The sequence below is a fragment of the Solanum pennellii genome, chromosome 2 (genome assembly GCF_001406875.1).
Source record: "Solanum pennellii chromosome 2, SPENNV200".
Lineage (NCBI taxonomy): Eukaryota > Viridiplantae > Streptophyta > Magnoliopsida > Solanales > Solanaceae > Solanum > Solanum pennellii.
In genome coordinates, this window is record NC_028638.1 from 42944313 (window position 1) to 42965272 (window position 20960).

Below are 20960 nucleotides of genomic sequence, written 5' to 3' on the forward strand. Positions count from 1 at the left end.
AACTACATTTACCACCCAAAAAGACCTAAAAAATATTGCTTATTTCAAAAAATATTTTGTCTGAATTTTCAAAAAAAAAAAAAAAAGAAAACTCCTAAAATAGTAACTTGTGTTCAAAAAATATATTTTTTATGGATTTCTATTTTAGCAAAGGAGCACTGTTGAATGGACTGATTTTAATTTAGCAAGTTGTATTTTATCCAAGTCTGAATAATGTGAGATCACTTTTATTAGTATTCTCAAAAAGGTATAGCGCTATTGTGTTCAATTCTTATGAAGGAAGATAGAAAGAAAAAAAGAAAATTATATTTTTTTTCAACCGATTCGACTTGCATTTTTGTCTATTCTAATAGTTTATCTTTCAAAAGTATTTTTGACATGGCTAACCTTCTCAATTTTTTAGATTTTTTTTATCAAGAATGATGAATCAAGGACCCTTTGAGTAACTTTGAAATGTATTTTATTGTGTGTGAAGAAAAGAATATGATCCTACAAAATTACCATGTGTTATTTTCAAGATTTCATTTATAAAAAAAAACTCGAAACAAGTTTATAAAAAAACGAGGAAAGACTCAAAATAATCCCTCACATTTGGGTTAAGGTTCAAAGTGATCCTTCAGTTTTCACATGGAGCACTAATAGTCCCTCATGTTTGCAATATTGGTGCACTTTTGATCCTCCCGTAAAATTATGCATATTTTTTAACATTAATTTTGTCCAAAACTTTATATTAGGAATGTCCAATCGTCTTTTTATACATATAATAAAAATAATAATTCTATCTGAGAGAAACTGATAAGAAAAATACCTTGTTTTGTTCACTAGAAATATTACTGCATCTAAACTAAAAACATCTTAACATATGACTTTGCACGAAAAGAAAAAACTGTACTATTGCATGTGAAATAATCGTGATAAACCTCTCGACTTTACCTGCAATACGATTTCTACTAAACAAAACAAAGTATTTTTTTTTGTCATATTTTTTCATATGGAGTTGTTATTTCTACTAAATAGATAAAATAACGATTGAATATCCCATACATAGGTGATGGATAAAATCAATGCTAAAAATAGGTAAAATTTTGGAGTAGGATCAAAAGTGCACCAATATTGCAAACATGAGGGACTATTAGTGCTCCATGTGAAAACTCAAGGATCACTTTGAGCCTTAACCCAAAGAAAAAGGACTTTTTTGATCCTTTCCTCATAAAGAAACTATTAAATCACTTAACAAATGACATAAATAGTCGCTTTCTATTAATATAAACCTAAGCTATTTGTATTTAAAAATAGACAAAGACCAAACCGGATAAGTTTTTAGATACTTAAAGGACTAAAATCGATAAGTTTATAGTTAAGAGACAAAGCTGATAAGTTCTTGAATAGTTAAAGACTAATCCGATAAGTGTATAATTAAGGAACCTTTTTTTCAACATAAACATACTCATATAGTAACTACTTATCTCATTTTCTCAAGGAACCTCACTAGTTAAAAGTGGCATTAAAAGGGAAAAAAATATATATATTCCTGCTTTCTGCATGATAAGACTCAAGTGAATCCACTTGCAATAGTTTTTCAAACGAAAAAACGAAGACAATAGCATTTTGTAGACATTTCCCAATTTTCTTCCCAAGTCAGTTAAGAAAATCACATCAAACACAAACAAGTTGACCAAATAACACTTCCATTGTTACTAAAATTCAACAATTTTTCCAACTTTGGTTTGACATTTTGATGAAACATCTTTTACAAAAGGTCCTTGTGTTTGTAATAATGTTGCCTCCTCCAATAAACCAACAGCAGAAACTTAACAACCAACAAAAAGTATAGCCCAATTAGTATTAGTTGGACCCCATATTTAGGCAAAACATAATCATTCATGGTTGGCAGCCCAACCAACTATCCAAATACATCCAAGAAAACCAAATAAGGGTTCAACTGAATTCCTGTTGAAAAATTATACTGCGCAATTAAGATAAAAAGAAGAAAGTTTTCATACATTATGTACATGCTTTTGAATCCTCTTGACATTGGGAAACTTTAAAAGCAGAGGTGACGACTGACGGGGGGGTTTAAAGGTTGCTTTGCTTTATGTCGAGAGTTGGAATCCCCTTGTAAGGATATCTGGCTCCGCCACTAGGAGAAGACATTGTTTAGTACAAAATGGCTAGTAACGAGTCGATAGCTAATGCCACACAGCCTGCCTTACACAGATCATATGTTTTGAACTTAAATAAAAGACCAGTTTGTGAACATGAAAGCTAGGCAGTGATTGGAGTTGTCATCATTAAGGACCTTCCATGCAACAGCTTGCTCGTACGACACTGGCCTCCCCATGCTTGATACACATAGCCCTGCTGGCAGATAAGCAAAGCCCTACAAGCACAAAGGGTATCAGAAATCACCAAATTGTTTGCTAATAATCAATAAAACCCAGTCTTGTGAAACATGAGTGGCTAGGTACGCGTTGCAGCATATGTTTAGAACTCATTTAAGTATTGAATAACATATTTCTAAGTGTTCATAAACCTCCGTGTGATGATCTGACTTGATTAAATGTAGAATTCTAGAACATTCACATAGTAAGATGGTAATCCAACCTGCTGCATAATCTTGGGGAACTCTGAAAGGAGGACCTTTCGACCAGCTTCATCTAGGATCTTATCAAGCATTATATCCTGAAGAGCTATTAGAGTGGTTTCAAGCATGTCAAGTCCTGCTTGGTTTGCAAATGAAAAAAATGCAGAATCCTGCATTAAGTAGATAAACCATTTAGCTACCATCAGATTTCCCTTGAAAAGGAATCGTGGAGAAACTTTTCTTATCAGAAAAGCATAGCGTCGAAACAACATGTGGTGATGTTACTGACATTCATTTTGACGGAGCAGCACATTATTGAATCAGTATGATGCCATAGTTGCTTCAGAACAGCATCACCGGCAGCTTGAGAATCCATCTGTAGCAATTCTCCACCAGTATGATTCCTGAAATACATTGAATCAGTAAAACCAGGAAGAGAAACTGGGAAAAATGTTAAAAGTGTTCCACGAGTACATCAGGTTGCAAGTTAAGGGATGAGTCGTTCGGCATTTGTTAATGCAAGGGTGCAAACGAATCAGAGTGGCCTCAGTTTTGGATGTGTATTGAGAACCTTTCATTTATACTATGCTACACACAACAACATTCATCTGCATAAATCAGGAATTGCTAATTGGTGGTGCAAAACTCAGATTACTATGAATTACAGCAAAGACCTTAGAAGTTAGAACCCTTACTTATAGCTCCTGCAAATCCATCTCGCCAAAGTGACAGCTTCTGGTGAACCAGGGAAAGATTTAGGTGTCAACTGAGAGCAGAGTCGAGAGGGTGCAATAGCCATAGCAACTCTCTGAACAGAGCCTACAATGCTTCGTACATATTGGCGAGCCATAGCAGCTACATTTTCTCGATAGTGATTCTCAAAAGCAAACTGGAATGCAATTGTCAAGACTGAACGATGGTTGTAACTGCTTCCTTCAACTTCACCAGCTGGCCGTGTCCCACCAGTTCTAGCTTCAAGAGTTGAAGCTAAATCTAAAGTCCGAGCAGCACTAGGGGAATCCTGCATCACAAGGAGTAGCAGTACTAAACTGTAAGAATAAGGAAAGAAACTAATCCACATATCCATGACAGTTTTTGGATGCCAGGTGACTTCTCAAACACCAAATTGCACCTTCAGATGCTAATAAACTTTTCAAAGCACCATAAATAATCTAAAATTCTCAAAAAAATGGAAGGCAGAAAAAGTTCGTGTCTAAAAAGCTTAAAGTTTCTCCTTCAGCCAAAAATCATAACACATTGAAGTTGTAGGATACAAAATAGACATCACTTAACTGATTTAGGCTCCAGTGGAATGACAGAGAAACCAGATGGAAGCAATGGAGCATCATCACCAAAAGATTCATCAATATGTGCAAAAACAAGCTGCGCACAGGCACCTGTGGCATTCTCTTCAACTCCACTGCATAGCTGCATTGTTAAAGCAAGAGCATTAGAACCCAAAACCCTCAGAAAGAACAAAGTGAATCTCAACCAAGGCAGAGCTATCAACCTGTAACAAATACATATCCCGCGATAAAGCTATGTCCTCTGGAGAGAAAGCATGACCCTCTAGCCGAACAACCTCAAGAAACTAGGTACATAGTAAATTTAGATTAAACCACGCTTATATGATCAGTCAGAGACCATAGACAACGTCTGCAACAGTCACAATCACAAAATATAGCATATGACCTACTTACCTCCTCATGTTCCACAGTCTGAGCAAGCGGTAAAATGACCTGGCTACTGGGGAAGACACCAGGTCTGGCGCAAGGGACAGCATAAGGACTGGCTTTAAGAGATGCAGAAGAGTAAGCATCAACTCCATAGTCAGCCCACTCCGAACGGTGCTCCCTAAGGAAACGGACAAGCAAAGCAGGGCAAACATCCTACAAAAGGGAAGTGCAAAAAAGAATAACACCACATCAAGCACTTAGAATTATGTGATACTATTACAGCAATATGTCCTAAAAGTATTTGAACTTAAACATACCTGAAGAAGCATTGATGCCCGTGCACACAGTACTCCTCCAAAAGTAGGGAGAATTGACAAGGTGTTGTATTGTGCATCAAGGAATTTACTTGGTGATGAGTTTACAGCGATTGTTACATCATCAACACCATCACTACCCATAATTGTCCAACCATCATCAATAAATCCACTAACCGCATTATTGAATCCCCTGTAGTAAATATTGAGAATGAAAAATTCCAGCCAGCAAACTAGTCGCTAGACTTGTACGCAAGAACTAATATAAAAAAATTAAAGCCATAAGCATTTGGTTGTCTGATAGTGGAAGATCTAGTATCTTTAATAATGAGTGCTCAACTATTTTTTATCTGAACATCACTACTGAGAATGGTTGCCTAGTTGATATATTCATACAGATTTGCTGCCTATTTTTTATCATGAGTGCTCAAAAGCTTGACTCAGACTGTTAGCACAAGTAGTATATTTATCTCTAACAACCATCTGAGTTTTACCTGCATAATCTCTGACTAAATGCCCTCAAAACAGCAGGTTGCCGACCTCCAGCATATTGAATTTCTCCGCTGGTTTCTTGAGCTATCTGCCTTATGTATCGGAAGGCCTGCATGGATATCTTAAAGTAAGATGACTTCAAAAAATATCCAGTTGTCGAGACAGTAACATAAGAAATTTCTTACAGCCATTGTCATTTTCTGAGCAAGGATCTTGGACGATTCATAAAGTGGTCTGAGGACTTCGGGAACACTGCAAGCCTGTGCACCCAAATGTTTGCTCAGAAAGAAGAAATCAGGTAAAAATAATGCTCAATATTTGACCAATTAAATTTACTCACGTCGAGATCAATATGGTCTACAATGTGGATGATTGAGCCCCCGCCCTCACAAGGCCGTATGAGGAAACCACTTGGAAGCATTTTAGCCCTAACAGAACTAGTTGCAGGAGGCCCAACAGGGCTTCCAGTGTTAGACGTCAAAGATCTTTCACATATCTGCAAATTAAAGCCCAGAAACATGAATGCAAACAAATACTTGTTACATACATTGCTTAATACGGAGACAAGTACTTGGATTGGGGAAGATCTAAATTCTAATACAAGTTTTTGGATTATGCCTAATACATACCACAAGACTTCCATCTTCTAAACTTGTAGTGTATCTCAATGTCCAAAAATCACGAGCCGGTGCCAATGTAGTTGGTGCATAAGTCTAGTGAAGTAACATAGCAACAAACCAATGCTTGAGTGCTGAATCAACTTAATTCTCAGATTCACTTTGCCTCAAGTAAGCAAACATTAAGCACAGAAACACCACAAACCTGCAGGTATATAAGCTCTATAGTCCCTCCATTTCCTGTTGGTATAACATTCAGTATATCAAGGCAACGGCATTCGCGATACCAAGAAGGACGATCTTTAAGGATCTCAGCAACCTGAAACAACACTTTCTACAACTCAAAGACATGGCTAAAGCAAGACACATCAAGGAAGAGATCAATTCACTGTAAATTAATATCAAAGAGTAAGGGAGTAACAGGAAGTACCTTCATGGGCTCTAGACTCACAAGGCCGCAAGCTCGTGCTGCAACACCATTACAGTTGCGGGAAACAGCGACGATGCCAATAGATTCCGGACCAGGCTAAATGAGATAACGGAAAGGGAGGGGAGGGGGATTAACACACATGAAATGAATCAATGATACAAAGGCTTGAACTAGACAATCAAAGAGAAGACTTACCTTCATCCCAATCATCTGCACCCAGTCGACAGCAGTTCCCCTAGCTTTACCAAGGAACTCTGTCAGGGTCTCTTCAGCTATTGCTAAAAGACTTCAAAAAGAAGATATGAAAAAAAGAAATAAATTAGTTGTTCACAACCATAAATAATAATAATTCAGATGGATAAAAAGATGAAGTCTGATTACCCAGCTGGGCTGTCAGCATCCCTTTGCGGATGATGCTGAGGCATTGGGTTTTGTTGCTGCTGCTGACCACTCACGACCACAGAGTCACAGCAGGTATCCGTGGTCGTACTGTTTACCTGCTACAATGCATCTTGAGTTTCATTACACAAAAAAGAAGCATGCAATATAGGGCATCTACTGTAGTACACAATCTATGAAAGGATTAAGGGACTTAATTGAATGCAGCTGGTACAAGTTTTAGCATGTCAACTTTGTAAGTTAAAGTTTCATATTTCAACAAAAGATAGCAGATTTATACATAAGAATTGGAAGTATGGTGACAGAAACCCCTATAGATCAAATTTTGTTTATTTTAAAAAAAATTATCAATCCCTGTGAGAACCAATTTTCTTATAGCACTGGTATCTCCACCAAATGCTAAGGTTGTAAAGCATGTAGAGAACTCACAGTATGCAACTGTTGTCGCATGAAGCCATTATCATACACAAGATGTGAAACGTGCTTCTGCAATCGGTCATTTTCTTCCATCAACAGTTTGTTCATAGCAGTCAGCTTCCTGTTAACAGTCTGGAGATGAGATGCCTCCTTTCTCTGTTTCTCACGGCATCTACAGAAGGTAAAGGAAATACCGATTTAGGCTATTCACCCTTCTGAGCTATACATGTTCTCCTACTGAAGCATGCCTTAAACAGAGTATTGCCATATGAGAATGGTGAATAGAATATGACATTTTGCCAAAAGAAATACTGAAAAGTATTTATTGAGGAAAATATAGGTGCATACACATATCTACCACTCTCTGAGTGAAGACAAGTTAGAAAGATTTGGTAATGGTAAAAAACAAAGACCCTACTCTAGCAACCAAGAGTATTTTCAGGACCAGTTATTCTTATAGGATATCTACAAATTATTTGCTTTATACGAATGGTCAATCACATTAAAGCATCTTTCGCATCATGAGCCATCTCAACCAGTACTCAAAACGATTTCTCAGATATTGAAGATATGAAGTCGATCCTGAAAAGATTTTTAGGAAAATAAGCCTATCAAATCAGACGAGATTTTCCGTCTTTAACTAGTAATTCAAAAATAAAAGGAGAAATTGTGCCTGATGTTACAAACTTACTCTTCTAATTGTATCAAAGAGAAATGAAGCCAAAAGAAGAAGGATCCCCTTAGCTTCATAGCAACAAAATTAAATAGAGTGTGCATATTTACCTATTGTAAGTTGGGACAAGAAATTGCTAAACATATTATAATTAGCAAATATATGTCAGGCAGAAGCTAGCAATTTATTATTTTTCATTTCACTTGAAAGAAACAAGCAAATCTGAACGGGAATTCCATGGAACTAACTTTAGTTTCAACTTCAATAACACTAAGAATTACAAACTGCTGCCTTTATGTACTGATTAAGGCAATGTATATTAGTGGAGAGCTAACCTAAAAAAGTATGTTCAAGATCCAGTCTTTACTTCCCTTTACACCTAAACAGATTCCAGAAACTTGGTAATCTAATATTCGGAACAAAATAGAGGTCATAGCTTCCCAAAACCTATACATTTGTGAGTACAGTATAAAGGGTCACCACTGAGAAGGTGCGCATTGACTGACACCAGCTTTGAAAAAGCAAATGATTCCACAAGAGTTAACCCCAAAAAAAGGCAGTAAGACCAAAAGAGAGCAACTTGATCAGGAGGAGAAAATCAATGTTTCTTTCATCAGGTTAATTATTGTTACTTCATTAAAGGTAGAAGCATATATATGGAAGGCCAAGAAAAGGAACAACATTTTCAGGAAGGAATCAAACCTGTCCACGTCTTTCTTCTCATTAAATTAGTTGACATTTGAAGTTACAGAAGCAGATGTGACAAACAAACCAAATGCACTAAATTACTTAGCACTCTATAAATATAATAGATATCAAAGATGCAGATAGTCAAAAACAAAAATGCACAAAATTATTCAGTCCTAGACTTACTGAAATTGACAAAAAGTGAAAAACAAGGCCCTTTAACAAAGTAAATGCAATGGCAAAAGCTCCCATTGTGATTCAGAGTCAGCAGTTCCACACTTTATCTTCCATAAAGACAAGAGAGAAAAAATGAACAAACAGACAGAATTCATTCAAAAGTCCCTTTTATCATCTGACCCCAATTTCAAAAAGGGGGGAAAAAGCTTGAAAAGGAAAAGGTTTAACTCACATCCAGACATATTTGAAAAAAAGAACACTTTTTTAAAAACACTATCCCATTTAGGGCAAAAGGAAAATTTTCAAACTTCCTAGCAATCTCTCTACCAAAAATAAACAAAAACAGATTCTTGAAAATAGCTTCAAATAGATGCATACAAAACTCACTACTTCTAGAATAAAATGATGATTTATACCTTCTGTTCTGAAACCAGACTTTGATCTGCTTAGGGTCAATATTAGAAAGAATGGAACACTCCCTAATGAGCTGATGCCTCTTCAAAGAAGTTGGCTTTGGACATTCTGCATAAACCCTCTCCAAAGCCTCCACTTGTTCTGGTGTATACCTCACATACTTGCTACTATCCATCTCCTTGTTACTACAAAAACCCCAATCACAAAATCAATTACACAAACAACAAGAAAAATACAAAAAAACCCTTTAGCTTTCTTTTTTCCTGATTCTTTTTATCAACAAGAAATGATGGTACTGGTTCTTGAATCAACAGGTAGGCTCTCTACTCCAAGAGAGCCTCCTCTCAAACTCATCAAGATTGCTTTTTTTTAATAAACAAAAAACCCCTTCTCCTCCACTATCTCTAAATGCCCTTTTTTTTTGGTTCTTGCTCTCAGATATATATCACAAAGTAGGAAGAGTTGTTTTTTTGAAGTGAAAAAAAAAACAGAAAACCCCAGTAGAGAATTAAGTAATGAAAAGAAAGAACAGAGGTCCCCTTCTCTTGACGCCAATCTCGAGAATTTATGAGACAATGAAGTTGAGGAGAGAGAGAGAGAAAGTACCTTTATGCATAGAGCACACAGAAAAAACCAATGCTACTGTAATAATAACCTACAAACATAAGAAACAAACTGGAAAACAGAAGCTAGACTAGGGAGTCTTTAGAGATGTTTGACTAATCTTACAACATGGTCATCCATCCATAGAGATTTTTGACATTAATTGAGAGATATTGAAAAAGATATATATATTCTTAATATTTTTTTTATTTGTCATTTGTTGTTCGAAGCTCATGCTAGAGTTGTGACTAATCTGAATATCACACTATAGACTCATTTAGGATAGTACTTTCAATAAAATTTTCTTCATATTCAAATTTCGAATTTGAAATCTCTAATTAAGGGTGAATCATTCTTATCATTACATTTGCAACTTATGTTGATTCTCATTCTCAATATTGATAATCCCTCCGTCCCAAAATATGCAATATATTTTGATGAAATATGAATATATATTATAGTGTTTTAAAATTATACTTCAAAAGAATACGCTTTCATTATTTTGATAGAAAAGAAGTACTGAAAATATTCTTAAATTCGCTATAAATTATTAGTTTTGAATTATTGACAATATTAAAAATGCTCTTTAATATGACTAACAAAATTTAAATATACCTTTAATCTTGCAAAATAAATGGAATACACTAAGGCCAATTTTAGTGGTGTTTTTAACCATTATCTTGATTATTTTTTTAAGAGTATCGTGCTCCTATGAGAGTTAATGACAACTTATTATGTCATATATGGTAGATTGGGATTGTATCTAAGTTTAGTTAGGAAAGTATACGAGTGTTTGTAAGGTTGATAGTAATTTGAAAACAACACTAATAATTTATGTCAAGTTTAATAATGTTTTTAATATTTATACTAAAATAAAATTAGATAAAAAAATGTAAAAGTTTTGATAATTTCATAACTTATTGAATTTTCATGACTATAAAAAAAATACAATTTTAAATTTTTTAATGACATATCCAAATAAAAATTTAATTTTAAATTAATAATTTTCAAATGATGATTTCATATCATATATTCTCTTATTAATAAGAGGATAAAAGAAGTTGTTGGAGGACATTTTAGAAAGTTGGTGCAATTTTTTTTTTGAAAAATTATTATTCGCAAATTATCTATTTGATTGCAAGCCAAAGAAAGTAACTATAGTTTTTTTTTAAAGAGATGTTTGTAAGTTGACTACTTGAATTATTTGAAACTATTTGCTTGACGGCAAGCTTAAAAAATTAACCTACTTATGCGTCATTTGGATGAAAACAAAGTTATCTTATAATTAATTATTTAGGTATTAATTTATCTGAAACAATTTATCTTATCGTGTATATGAGATAACTCATCATATAAATGGTGAAATAAGTAATTCAAATCACACCAATAAAATAAGATATCAAAATTATCCTTATAGCTTTTTTTAAAAAAAAATTCAAGACTATTGACATTATTGCATAGATATGTATGTATAATTTGAGAAAGAACAACAACTATTAGGAATGTATAAATATGCATACATTTAGAAAGAGTTAAAAAAAAAAAAGGGGTCTTAACATAAGAGAAGTTATAACAAAGATATGTACAAAATTAAAAATGGCAGAGAGAGGTTGGTGTATGTTAAAAGTATAACAATAAATATCTAAAAAGGTGAAAAAAGATCTAAGGTATAAAGCACCTTATGACTCATTTGATAGGATAGTGTTAGAAAATATTACTATTAAATTGGCTCCATCTACATATAATAATGTAAATTTGGGGTAATTCACTAATAGTTATATGGATATTATTATCTCCGTTCATAATTATTTGTTCACTTTTTCTTTTATAGTTGTTCCTAATTACTTGTCCATTTTGATAAATCAAGAAAGGATAATTTTTTTAACCTATTATATCCACAATTAAATGACTAATTACTTTGAAAAATGTAGAACTTTTCATCCACTTCATAATTAATAGGGATAAAATGATAAACTCACTACGTCATTAATTATTTTCTTAATAGGTGTGCCAATTCAAAAGTGGACAAGTAAAAAGGGGCAGAGGGAGTAGTTGTAAGTAAATTTATATATTATTTTATATAAGTATTAGTGCTCGTTTAGATTGGTTTTTAAAAAAGTACTCCCTCCACCTCATTTTATGTGACAACATTTGACCGAACACAAAGTTTAAGAAATAATGAAGACTTCAAAATTTTTATCAAATTATCCTTCAAAAAAGTAAATTTATTTTTCTCTCTTCTCATAAATGTATTAAAGTACTATGTTTTAAATTAAGTGGGACCAAACACGGCAAAAAAAAATTATACCTTTAAATACTTACCTTATAAGAAAATGTGACCTTTTTTTTTGGACTGACCAAAAAAATACTGTCACATAAAATGGGACGAAAGAAATAGTTTTTAAGACCTATTTTTGGTTTTCCACTTATTTAAGTCATTTTAAATTTATTTTAAGTTGGTTTAACATTATTTAACACTTTCTAACTTATTTTAAATTATTTTTATATTTGTCAAACTTAAAAGTATATTTGATCAATTTTTAAGCAATTCAAACACTTATGCATTGATTAACTATAGATGTATTAATTTGTTATTCCACTTTTTATTATATATAAAATAATATATAAATTCCATCACAACATATAGATTTAGTTATGCAGATTTCTAAATTATCAACCAAATCTCATTTTAATTTTATACACAATAATATATTTTTCTATATCTATCAAACAATGTAAATTATAAAAAATGCATATATAACTTAAATTTTATCCAAATATTTTACGTGAAAAAATAAACGATGATCAGAATTATTAGTTTGCATCTTAATATGTTTCTAATATTATAGATAAAAAGAAAAATCATCAATCGTCACAAATCATAACACAAGGAAAAATTAGGAAAATTTATAATTATTATTGTAGTGAAATATTGCATATTAATATAGATGAGTTTTTTAATGATAAAATTTTATATTATATTGTTCGATAAGAATTATAAATTCAATTATTGTATAATTTAATATATTGATCAACGAAGAAAGAGCTTAAATATTGAAGACGACATCAAATATAAGTAAGGTAAAATATGAATGAATGAAAACTATCATAAACTATGTAAAAGCAAAAAAATTATTCTTAAATAAAATAAAAATTATTCTTAAATAAAATTTGATGTCGAATATATTGTCATCAAATGATTCAAATTAATAAAACTCCTCTTCTGTATTTATAATTTGTAATTTTTGTCAAAATTATACGCTACATGTCCCAATTAAAATAAAGTGCACCGAATTATCCTTACATTATGCTTACGATCCGATTTTGCATGCATTGTATGGTTAAATTTTTAAAAATAATTACAAAATTTTATTACATTTTAGAAATGTCACTCAAGCTCATGTCATCTTTTCACACCATTAGATAATATATGTATAAACTTATTTCAATATGTATAATGTATATTTTCGAAATTCAATCTTACGTTTTTAAAATAATATTTTTTATATAAATATTAAAAAGAAAACTTTAATGATACGATACGGAAAACTATTCATGCAATATTTTTTTATTATATAGAAAAAATACTTTTTCAACTAGTTTCAACATGTATGCTTGTTTGTCATTCAAATGACAAATACGAGTGTTTTTATCGTTCTAGCTTCCCAAACTAACAAGGTAAATAAATGTATTGTTATCATTCAATCTTTTCCAAACAAGTCTAGATTGTATGTATACATATTCTTCTATCTGCGATTCACCAAACACATATTCTTGTCCGATTCAATTATAATTTCTAAAGCTTTGATGGTCACGTCTATTTCTTTGTTCTTTAGTTTCTTCTTGCTTTCATATATATAATTTATAGAAATGTTGTATCGTATAATAAAAAAGTTATTGTAGAAGCTATCAAATAAAAATTTGCACTAACCAAATAAAAATTGCTAACAATGGGTTGTGGTGCATTGGTGGGAGTGTTTCACTTTTAACCAGATGTCTTAGGTTCGAGCCCTGGGTGTGGAGAAAATCTTGTTGGGAGCGCTACCCCCAAATGAACCCTGCAAAACGCGATTCAAATTTAGTCGAAGCTCCAATATGGACTTCGAACACCGAATGAGAAACAAAAGAAAATACTGAAAATACTACGAAACAAATACTTAGAGGGACTATTTTAAACCTACCCAAACATAAGGTATACAAAACCATCTTCTTAACAAAGCACAAAGTTACAAATATGCGAATTATGAGGGTGAAAAGAGCATTTATATAACTATAGACACTCTCAAGAACCCCCAAAACCCCAAAGCCAAGAACTTTGAGAATCTGTAGTGAGAAGCAGAGAAGAAGGCACAAGAAGATGAACAAAAAGGAAGTGTTTAAGCTAGCTAAAGGGTTTCGAGGAAGAGCTAAAAACTGCATAAGAATAGCAAGAGAAAGAGTTGAGAAGGCGCTTCAGTACTCATATAGAGACCGCCGCAACAAGAAGAGGGATATGCGTTCTCTCTGGATTCAACGCATCAATGCCGGAACTCGTCAACATGGGGTATGTATAAACCCCTTTTCTCATTTTTTGCAGTTTTTGATTTGTGGGTTTTTTCCCCTTTTCAATATTTTGTCGAATTTGAGTTTTGTTTGGTGTCTTTTGTAATTGTAATTGCTTTTTCTTTACTTTATGATGTGTGCTTAGTCATGGTTGTTGCAGCATGTTGAACCTTTATCATATTAGATGAGTAGTCTTGAAAATTGTAGCTGGCCCAAGTAAATATTGCGAGAAGTTTTTGAAAGATAGAGCCCCTAAAGGTTGGAGAATCCCGGGATTTGCTCAAGATTTTATCTTTATAAAGATGAAGGTTATATATTAAGGCACAATGCCTAGTATCCATCCTTTACGGCTGGGACTATGGGGTATCTAATCCCTTTCGCTCCCTAGCTTTCGTCTCTCAGTGTCAATGTTGGCCCAGCAGAGTGCTTTCGCCGTCGGTTCTTTCTGATCTCTATGCATTTCACTGCTCCACCGGAAATTCCCTCTGCCCCTATCGTACTCCAGCTTGGTAGTTTCCACCGCCTGTACAGGGTTGAGCCCTGGGATATGAATTCTCCTATATCAATAAGAGACGTGTTTGGGCCCGCTTTGATGACAGCCAGGAACTACTAGCACAAGATCCAATATTTGAAAAGGTTCCATACCCATAAAGGTTCCAAGCTTCAACCCACTGCTCGAGCAACTTGCTTATATATTGACTTTTCTTGAAAGGTTCTTTCCAAATGAAAGAATTCATTATGACAGCGGTTCCGGAAAGACAGATTAGACTTGCCCCACCCAGGCATAAGCAGGAAGAAGACTCTGTCGGATTTCAATACACAGAGAGAGTATCTATTGACAGTAGGCATCAAGGGGGTAGGCTTTTAAAGGATTTCAATTAGTGTCTACATATATAAGGAGCAAACGAAGCAACATGTTATTGCAGTATATCTTTGTCGTATCATTCTATTGATTGATCAATCATTCAATACCAAAGTGATCGATGAAGTTGTATAGCCTATGTCACTCCAATACCAAATCAGTAGAGGTTTTGTAAATCTCACACTTATCGTATGTTGATACACATGTAATTAACCAACTACAAAGACTCCTGGACAAAAATGGACCTAATGTAGTGTAACAGCAGTATCTAAGCTTACTATCAACTATTTGCTATGTCTATGTGTTTGTTTTGCTTCTATTGTGTGTTATGTTATTAGTTAAGCTCACGTTGATTTCTCAGAGATTTTGGGTTGAGACAACTTTTCTCCCTGTAAATTTACCTTGTTTCATTTGGCACCTTCAATTATCATATAATGCTCCTAACAAACAATTGCATTTGAGGTTTACAAGGAAATAGAAAACATATCTTAGATGGCATTCTCTCTATATTCTTCTACATCCTCTGTTGAAATAATTTATGATCTTGTCCAATATTGTATGCTTGTACGTCTATCTTAGCAAAAACATTTCTTTGACACTCATCTTGTAAATATGTTGGGTGCCAGATGCCTGACGTTCACTCTCATACAACATTGTTGGCTTCACAATTATTCTATTAGATTTGTCTTTTTTACTTAGTTAGGTATCTTCATATCTTTCCTGCAATGTTTCTTTAGCCTTCCTATTGTTATTCTAGTTTTTCTCCTCTATTATCCTTTGGCTCTTTTAGGGTTATCTTTTGACGTTTGAGCCTCTAGCCTTAGTTCTTGAACCTTCTGTGTGGAGAATCATACCTTTGTCTATTGGATCTTAAATAGCTCAACAGTAATGCTGCTGGATTCTAGAAATTTTGTGGTTCTTACTAGAATTTTCAGCATTGGGATAGGATACCAGAATGGCTGTAAAGTTCCATAATTAAATTAGGGAGCCTGGTATGGCAGTCAAAGAGCAAAATTGCAGGACCCTCGGTTTCAGCAGTGATAACAAAATATGGGTAAGAGTTAAGCTGAATATTCAGTTTCCGTTGTTGATACATCTAATCTCCAATAGACTAAGGATTCTTCATAGTGAATAGCTTAACAAAGTGCTATTAACTACAAATTTCTAGTTATCTTACACTGCAAAATCAGATAATTATAGATAGAAGCAATGGTTAAGGGAAACATACTTGGTTTACTTTATCCAAAGAAAGGGGAACATACTTGGTTTGTGAAATCTCGTTCTAGAAACGGAGATATTATGAAGGGAGATGCCTCAGGATTCATCCTTATTAACTTTCCACTATTTGCTTTTAGAAACTTGGATGTGGAGGATTTGGAAGAGCATACATTTCTAAGTTCTACTTTGGGTCTAGGTAATCTTGAAAATAGGAACTTGCTAAAAATTGCTTTCAAGGCCACAATACTAATCCTTATAGAACACTATGATTTTTTTTTTTTGAGAATGAGAACACTAGGATTTTGAAGTGCCTTAGTATCCTCCTCCTACACTTTAGCTTCCTTTTTTCAAATGAAGGTGGTGTCAGGACTACGTGTGATTATTCCACCGTGTACCTATTACGTCCCACCAATGCGGCTTAGACAAATTGGACGAAATCTTCTGCTCTTCATCTTTTTCGGCATTGTGGAAGTCAATATTTGTTAGACACTTTGACTATCCAAATGACAGTGGGGGAAATACCCTATAAAGCTCATAGGCCATAGCTGGAAGATATTGCAGTAGTTCCTTGATATGATAATGATGAAAAGAAGAGAACAAAATGTTGGAGGTGCCCTCATAGTTATCCTTAGGTAACATGAATGATTCCAGGAACTGACCTCTTAACTGGCACAAATATTCTTTGGTCGTTTTTGCATGTGTCATACTTGCCGCCATATATGCTGTCAGATATTAATTATGAAATTCAGTACTTCTCAGGATCATGTTGTTGGCTTCATTTGGTTAATCTGTGTGTTATTGTTTGAATAGCCTCATTGCTTTAGATTTTTATGGTAGTACAGCATTGCAAATAGAAGGATTTGTTAATCCATTTGATTAGAATATTTGACCTTATGATTTGTATTTCATGTTGTAATCCTTTTTGTTCCCTCAACTTATTAGTGCCAAAGCCCAAAAGTATATGAAACTCTCTCTCTTTCTGCTTCCCTCTCTTTTGCATGATCAGAAAAGAAACAGAAAACTATTTAGGATATTATTCAACAGTGTACTTTAGCTGAAATAAGCTGCTTTGGTATGTTTCTCACCAATTTTTGACATGAACTTGGCCATTGACGCAGGTCGCTCTACCTGTTAACTAATCATATCTGATGTACCTAAATGATGTTTTTAGCACATCTTTCTACAAGTTAACAAAAAAAAAACACCTCTAGCTCAACAATTTTCCGATTTCCCTCCAATTCCAGGTGAATTATGGCAATTTCATGCACGGGTTGATGAAGGAGAACGTACAGCTGAACAGGAAAGTCTTGTCAGAACTGTCGATGCACGAACCATACAGCTTCAAGGCCCTCGTGGATGTCTCTCGCAGCGCTTTCCCTGGGAATAAGAAGTCCATAGTACCTCCAAAGAAGGAAGGACTTGCTGTTGTTCTTTGAATTAGTTTCCTGTGTTGTGCTTTGTGTACTCTTCTTCTTCTTCGTTAGGCATAATTTTGTGCTAGCATTTCTGTTAGCAAGTTTCTACCAGTGGTATTGAAGTCTTCAGTTGACAACAGTGCTTTAATGGAAATTTAATATGCTTTAATTTTATGTTACTACTCTCTCCGTCTACTTTTATTCTGTTTACTATACTAAAAAATTGCAAAACATATTTCACTTGTTAAATACTGTAATTATTTTCAATTCATCTTGTAAACTACTTTATTATTTAAATGAATTATACGTATTAAATTATGTCATTTTTTCCATAATCATATTATATATCAGGTATAAAAGAGAACCCTAGCCCTGCCTACGTGGCGCCACTACTAATCAAAATTTCCTTTAAATTTATTTCTTTTTAAATATATCTTCTCCTTTCACGAAAAATTGTGATTTTTATGAAAAATTATAACTTTTACAAAGAATTACGATTTTATGAAAAATTTAAACTTTTATGATAGGTTGTAACTATTCCAAAGAACACGTGTTTTGTAATTAGTGTTTTAATATAGGCTGTGCGAGTAATAATTTTCGAATAATATGGCTCAATGGAACTTTATGATTGTTAGAAGTTTTTGGAATACTTTATTTGGACACCGTTATTTAATCTATATCACCCTTTATATATTTTTATTTGGCTATACAGTTCAAAATATCTTCCTATATGCGGTGTGTGGAGTGAGAATTTAACAAGTCTAACTACATACAATTTCGCTGGTGTTTAGGCAAAAATAATTGAACTTCAATAATATGTGTATGAAATTTGAGATATTTTATTCGAAATTAAAGCTTATTCTCATAAAATAATTTTGACGTGAATAGACGCAACAGTCAATAAGTATGACTTAAATGGTAATCCCGAAATTGAGCATCCATGCCTTACGGCCTGATGAGTAAAGCCATACGGCCCAGAATAAATTAAAGCCCATACGAACTGATCCAATAAAAACCCTAGAATCCCTAAATTTAGGTTTAGAAATAGCGCCTTTCTCTTCATTCCAGTTCCTTCTTCTGTTGCCCTAGACTCCGCCACTCCCCATCCCCTTACCCCTAAAAACTTCCGGCGACAATGGTAAGCTTCTCTACTACTGGTGTGAGTAGTGTTGTATGTATTTTGAGAATTGAGTGCTGATATGTTTGATTTTGTTTGCAGGCACCTAAGAAGGAAAAGGCTCCTCCACCGTCTTCCAAGCCCGCCAAGTCCGGTGGTGGCAAGCAGAAGAAGAAGGTCATACTTATTTTCACATTTATGTATTTGTTTTGTTGGTAACTAGGTAAAGTTTGAGTTTTTTAATGGTGGGTTTTGAATGTGGAATTGCAGAAGTGGAGCAAGGGAAAGCAAAAGGAGAAGGTGAACAACATGGTTTTGTTCGATAAGGGTACATACGACAAGCTTATCACTGAAGCACCCAAGTATAAGCTTATCACTCCTTCCGTCCTCTCTGACCGTTTGAGGGTATGTGTATTCTTTTAGCATGGATCTAGTTGTTATGTATTGAATATGAAGTGTGTTTTGTGCAATGTGAATATGCTTGCTTATAAGAATGAATTTTATCAATTGTGGGTCATTTAGGTTAGTTATTGAAATATAGTGCTCAGGGTTCTGTGTGGTAGTTTGAGAAGTTGTCGAATGATTCTACGGTGTTTACATTTGAATAGTTGTGTTTTACATAAACTAACTCAACTGAAAAGCATAGCTAGTGAACTGTGGTGCTGTAGATTTTCAAAATACTTGGCAGCAGTAGTTTACGAGTCTATCAATAGTGTATGAGTCTAATGATTTAGTTCTGGTTGAGTCGCAGCAGACAAGTTTGTTTTTGGTTTTTGGAGTATGTGTACCAAATTTCTTTGGTTTAGTCCTATATGGGAAAAGCAAGCTCTTATATGGTGAAACTTGATTCACTGAAGCTGATTAATCATTTTCCAAGTCTTGTATAGTTGTTTATGAAATCATTTTCTTGAACGGTAAAAGAATTGGATCAAGATGTTAGATTAAATGAGGAGCCAAATAAATAGAATTCAGAGATATTGTGGACTTGCTGTTCTGATAACCAATTTTTTTTTGAAATCTGGAAAATTAAGCTAGATATTCTGGTTTGAAAGGTGAACAAATTAGTGCTCTTTAATAACATACCTATTGTAGTCACATTTCTGAAATATAGAGCCTATTCGAATTTGTTTAAAAGTTAGTCAAACTTATTTCAAGTCATTTTTAGCTTTTGGAAGTGTTTGACAAGCTTAAAAATAAGTTTAATTAAGTTTAAAATAACTTAAAATAAGTTGGAAATGACTAGAAAAAATAAGTTAAAAACCAACAAGGAGGTCTCCCCTTGGAAGGCATTTAAATTGCTTTTTATTTTTGGCTTGAAAGCTACTTTTTTGAAGTCAATCCAAACAGATTCATAGTTTTTGCCCTCAAACCAAATACACAACTCTAAGCCAAACATTCCTTTTGTTTTCTTTTGGAAAATAAAAAATCAATTATTATTTGGAGTTATTTTCAAATTTTAAAAGAATTTGTATTTTGTTAAAACTAGTGCACTTCATGCAATGCTGACTGCTAAAATGGAGTTATTTTCCCCTGGTGCAAGTTATTCATGAATTTATGTTTGATCTTTTCTTCTCTTAGACACCCAACACTATATTTTCTTCTCTGAGGCACCCACCACTAATTTCTGACTTGAAAAGCCATACGTTTCACTTATTATATGAAATGTAAATCCAATCGCTCCGGTTGGTTCTCTAAAAATACTCACGTGGGAATCGTAATCTGTTCAGCTTGTGCTGTAAAGGATTGTTGTATAGTTGCTTTTGTTGCGGATGGATTGTTGATATGCTGATATTCTTATGCTAATATAGTTTGTTTTGATTGAATTTGCAGATTAGTGGATCCCTTGCCAGGAAGGCAATCAGGGAATTGATGGCTAAAGGTTTGATCAGGATGGTGTCTGCTCATGCTAGCCAGCAGATTTACACCCGAGCTACAAACACCTAAAGCTTTAATATTTAGACTTTGTTGTTTATTAGCCTTCATTTTGTTTGAAAACACTATGTTAAGACAATTTTGTGCTATGAGTTGAAGATTTGTTACTCATTGAATTCTTGGGCTTTCGAAAATTATGCAACCTTTTGCTGAAATCATTTCTGTCCTCCAGGCCTCTTTTTGGTTCCTTAGTATAAGGTTTATGAATAGTGCATTGAGTTATTTCTATATCGTACAATATTTGTTTCATATTTCCAAATAATATTTATTTGCAATGCTGGTTTAGTGGTGGATAGGTTCAACTTTATACCAAGATAAGTTTATGACCACTCAATTTATTCTACTACATTTTTTTACAATTTTCACAGATACTTCCATAATCTGCATGAAC

The 20960-nt window shown here is 33.7% G+C and overlaps 3 protein-coding genes across 6 annotated transcripts; 2 read left to right on the forward strand and 1 right to left on the reverse strand.

The window, feature by feature from the left end:
* Nucleotides 1-1811: 1811 nt before the first annotated feature.
* On the reverse strand, nucleotides 1812-9639 carry LOC107011741 (homeobox-leucine zipper protein ATHB-14). 4 transcript variants are annotated; one of them, XM_015211354.2, is made up of 19 exons: nucleotides 9487-9639; nucleotides 8883-9065; nucleotides 6942-7101; nucleotides 6495-6613; nucleotides 6309-6399; nucleotides 6114-6209; nucleotides 5889-6002; nucleotides 5696-5779; nucleotides 5407-5562; nucleotides 5252-5326; nucleotides 5069-5175; nucleotides 4578-4767; nucleotides 4285-4473; nucleotides 4095-4175; nucleotides 3878-4012; nucleotides 3280-3605; nucleotides 2874-2988; nucleotides 2605-2754; nucleotides 2234-2380 (listed from the first exon to the last, which is right to left on the reverse strand). In XM_015211354.2, the coding sequence occupies exons 2-19, from the start codon at nucleotides 9053-9055 to the stop codon at nucleotides 2234-2236; spliced, it is 2508 nt and encodes an 835-aa protein (XP_015066840.1). In that variant the 5' UTR covers nucleotides 9056-9065; nucleotides 9487-9639. The 4 variants fall into 4 exon arrangements, with proteins under 4 accessions (XP_015066839.1, XP_015066840.1, XP_015066842.1 ...); XM_015211353.2 differs by lacking the exon at nucleotides 9487-9639 and having other exon boundaries at nucleotides 1812-2380; nucleotides 8883-9463; XM_015211356.2 differs by lacking the exon at nucleotides 9487-9639 and having other exon boundaries at nucleotides 6495-6610; nucleotides 8883-9464.
* A 4088-nt stretch (nucleotides 9640-13727) lies between these two features.
* On the forward strand, nucleotides 13728-17699 carry LOC107009131 (50S ribosomal protein L20). The gene is made up of 2 exons (XM_015208406.2): nucleotides 13728-14026; nucleotides 17350-17699. Exons 1-2 carry the CDS (start codon nucleotides 13841-13843, stop codon nucleotides 17539-17541), a joined length of 378 nt encoding a protein of 125 aa, XP_015063892.1. The 5' UTR covers nucleotides 13728-13840; the 3' UTR covers nucleotides 17542-17699.
* Nucleotides 17700-18498: 799 nt separating this feature from the next.
* Nucleotides 18499-20724, forward strand: LOC107008747 (40S ribosomal protein S25-2). The gene is made up of 4 exons (XM_015207895.2): nucleotides 18499-18658; nucleotides 18740-18814; nucleotides 18908-19042; nucleotides 20468-20724. Exons 1-4 carry the CDS (start codon nucleotides 18656-18658, stop codon nucleotides 20579-20581), a joined length of 327 nt encoding a protein of 108 aa, XP_015063381.1. The 5' UTR covers nucleotides 18499-18655; the 3' UTR covers nucleotides 20582-20724.
* Nucleotides 20725-20960: the final 236 nt, after the last annotated feature.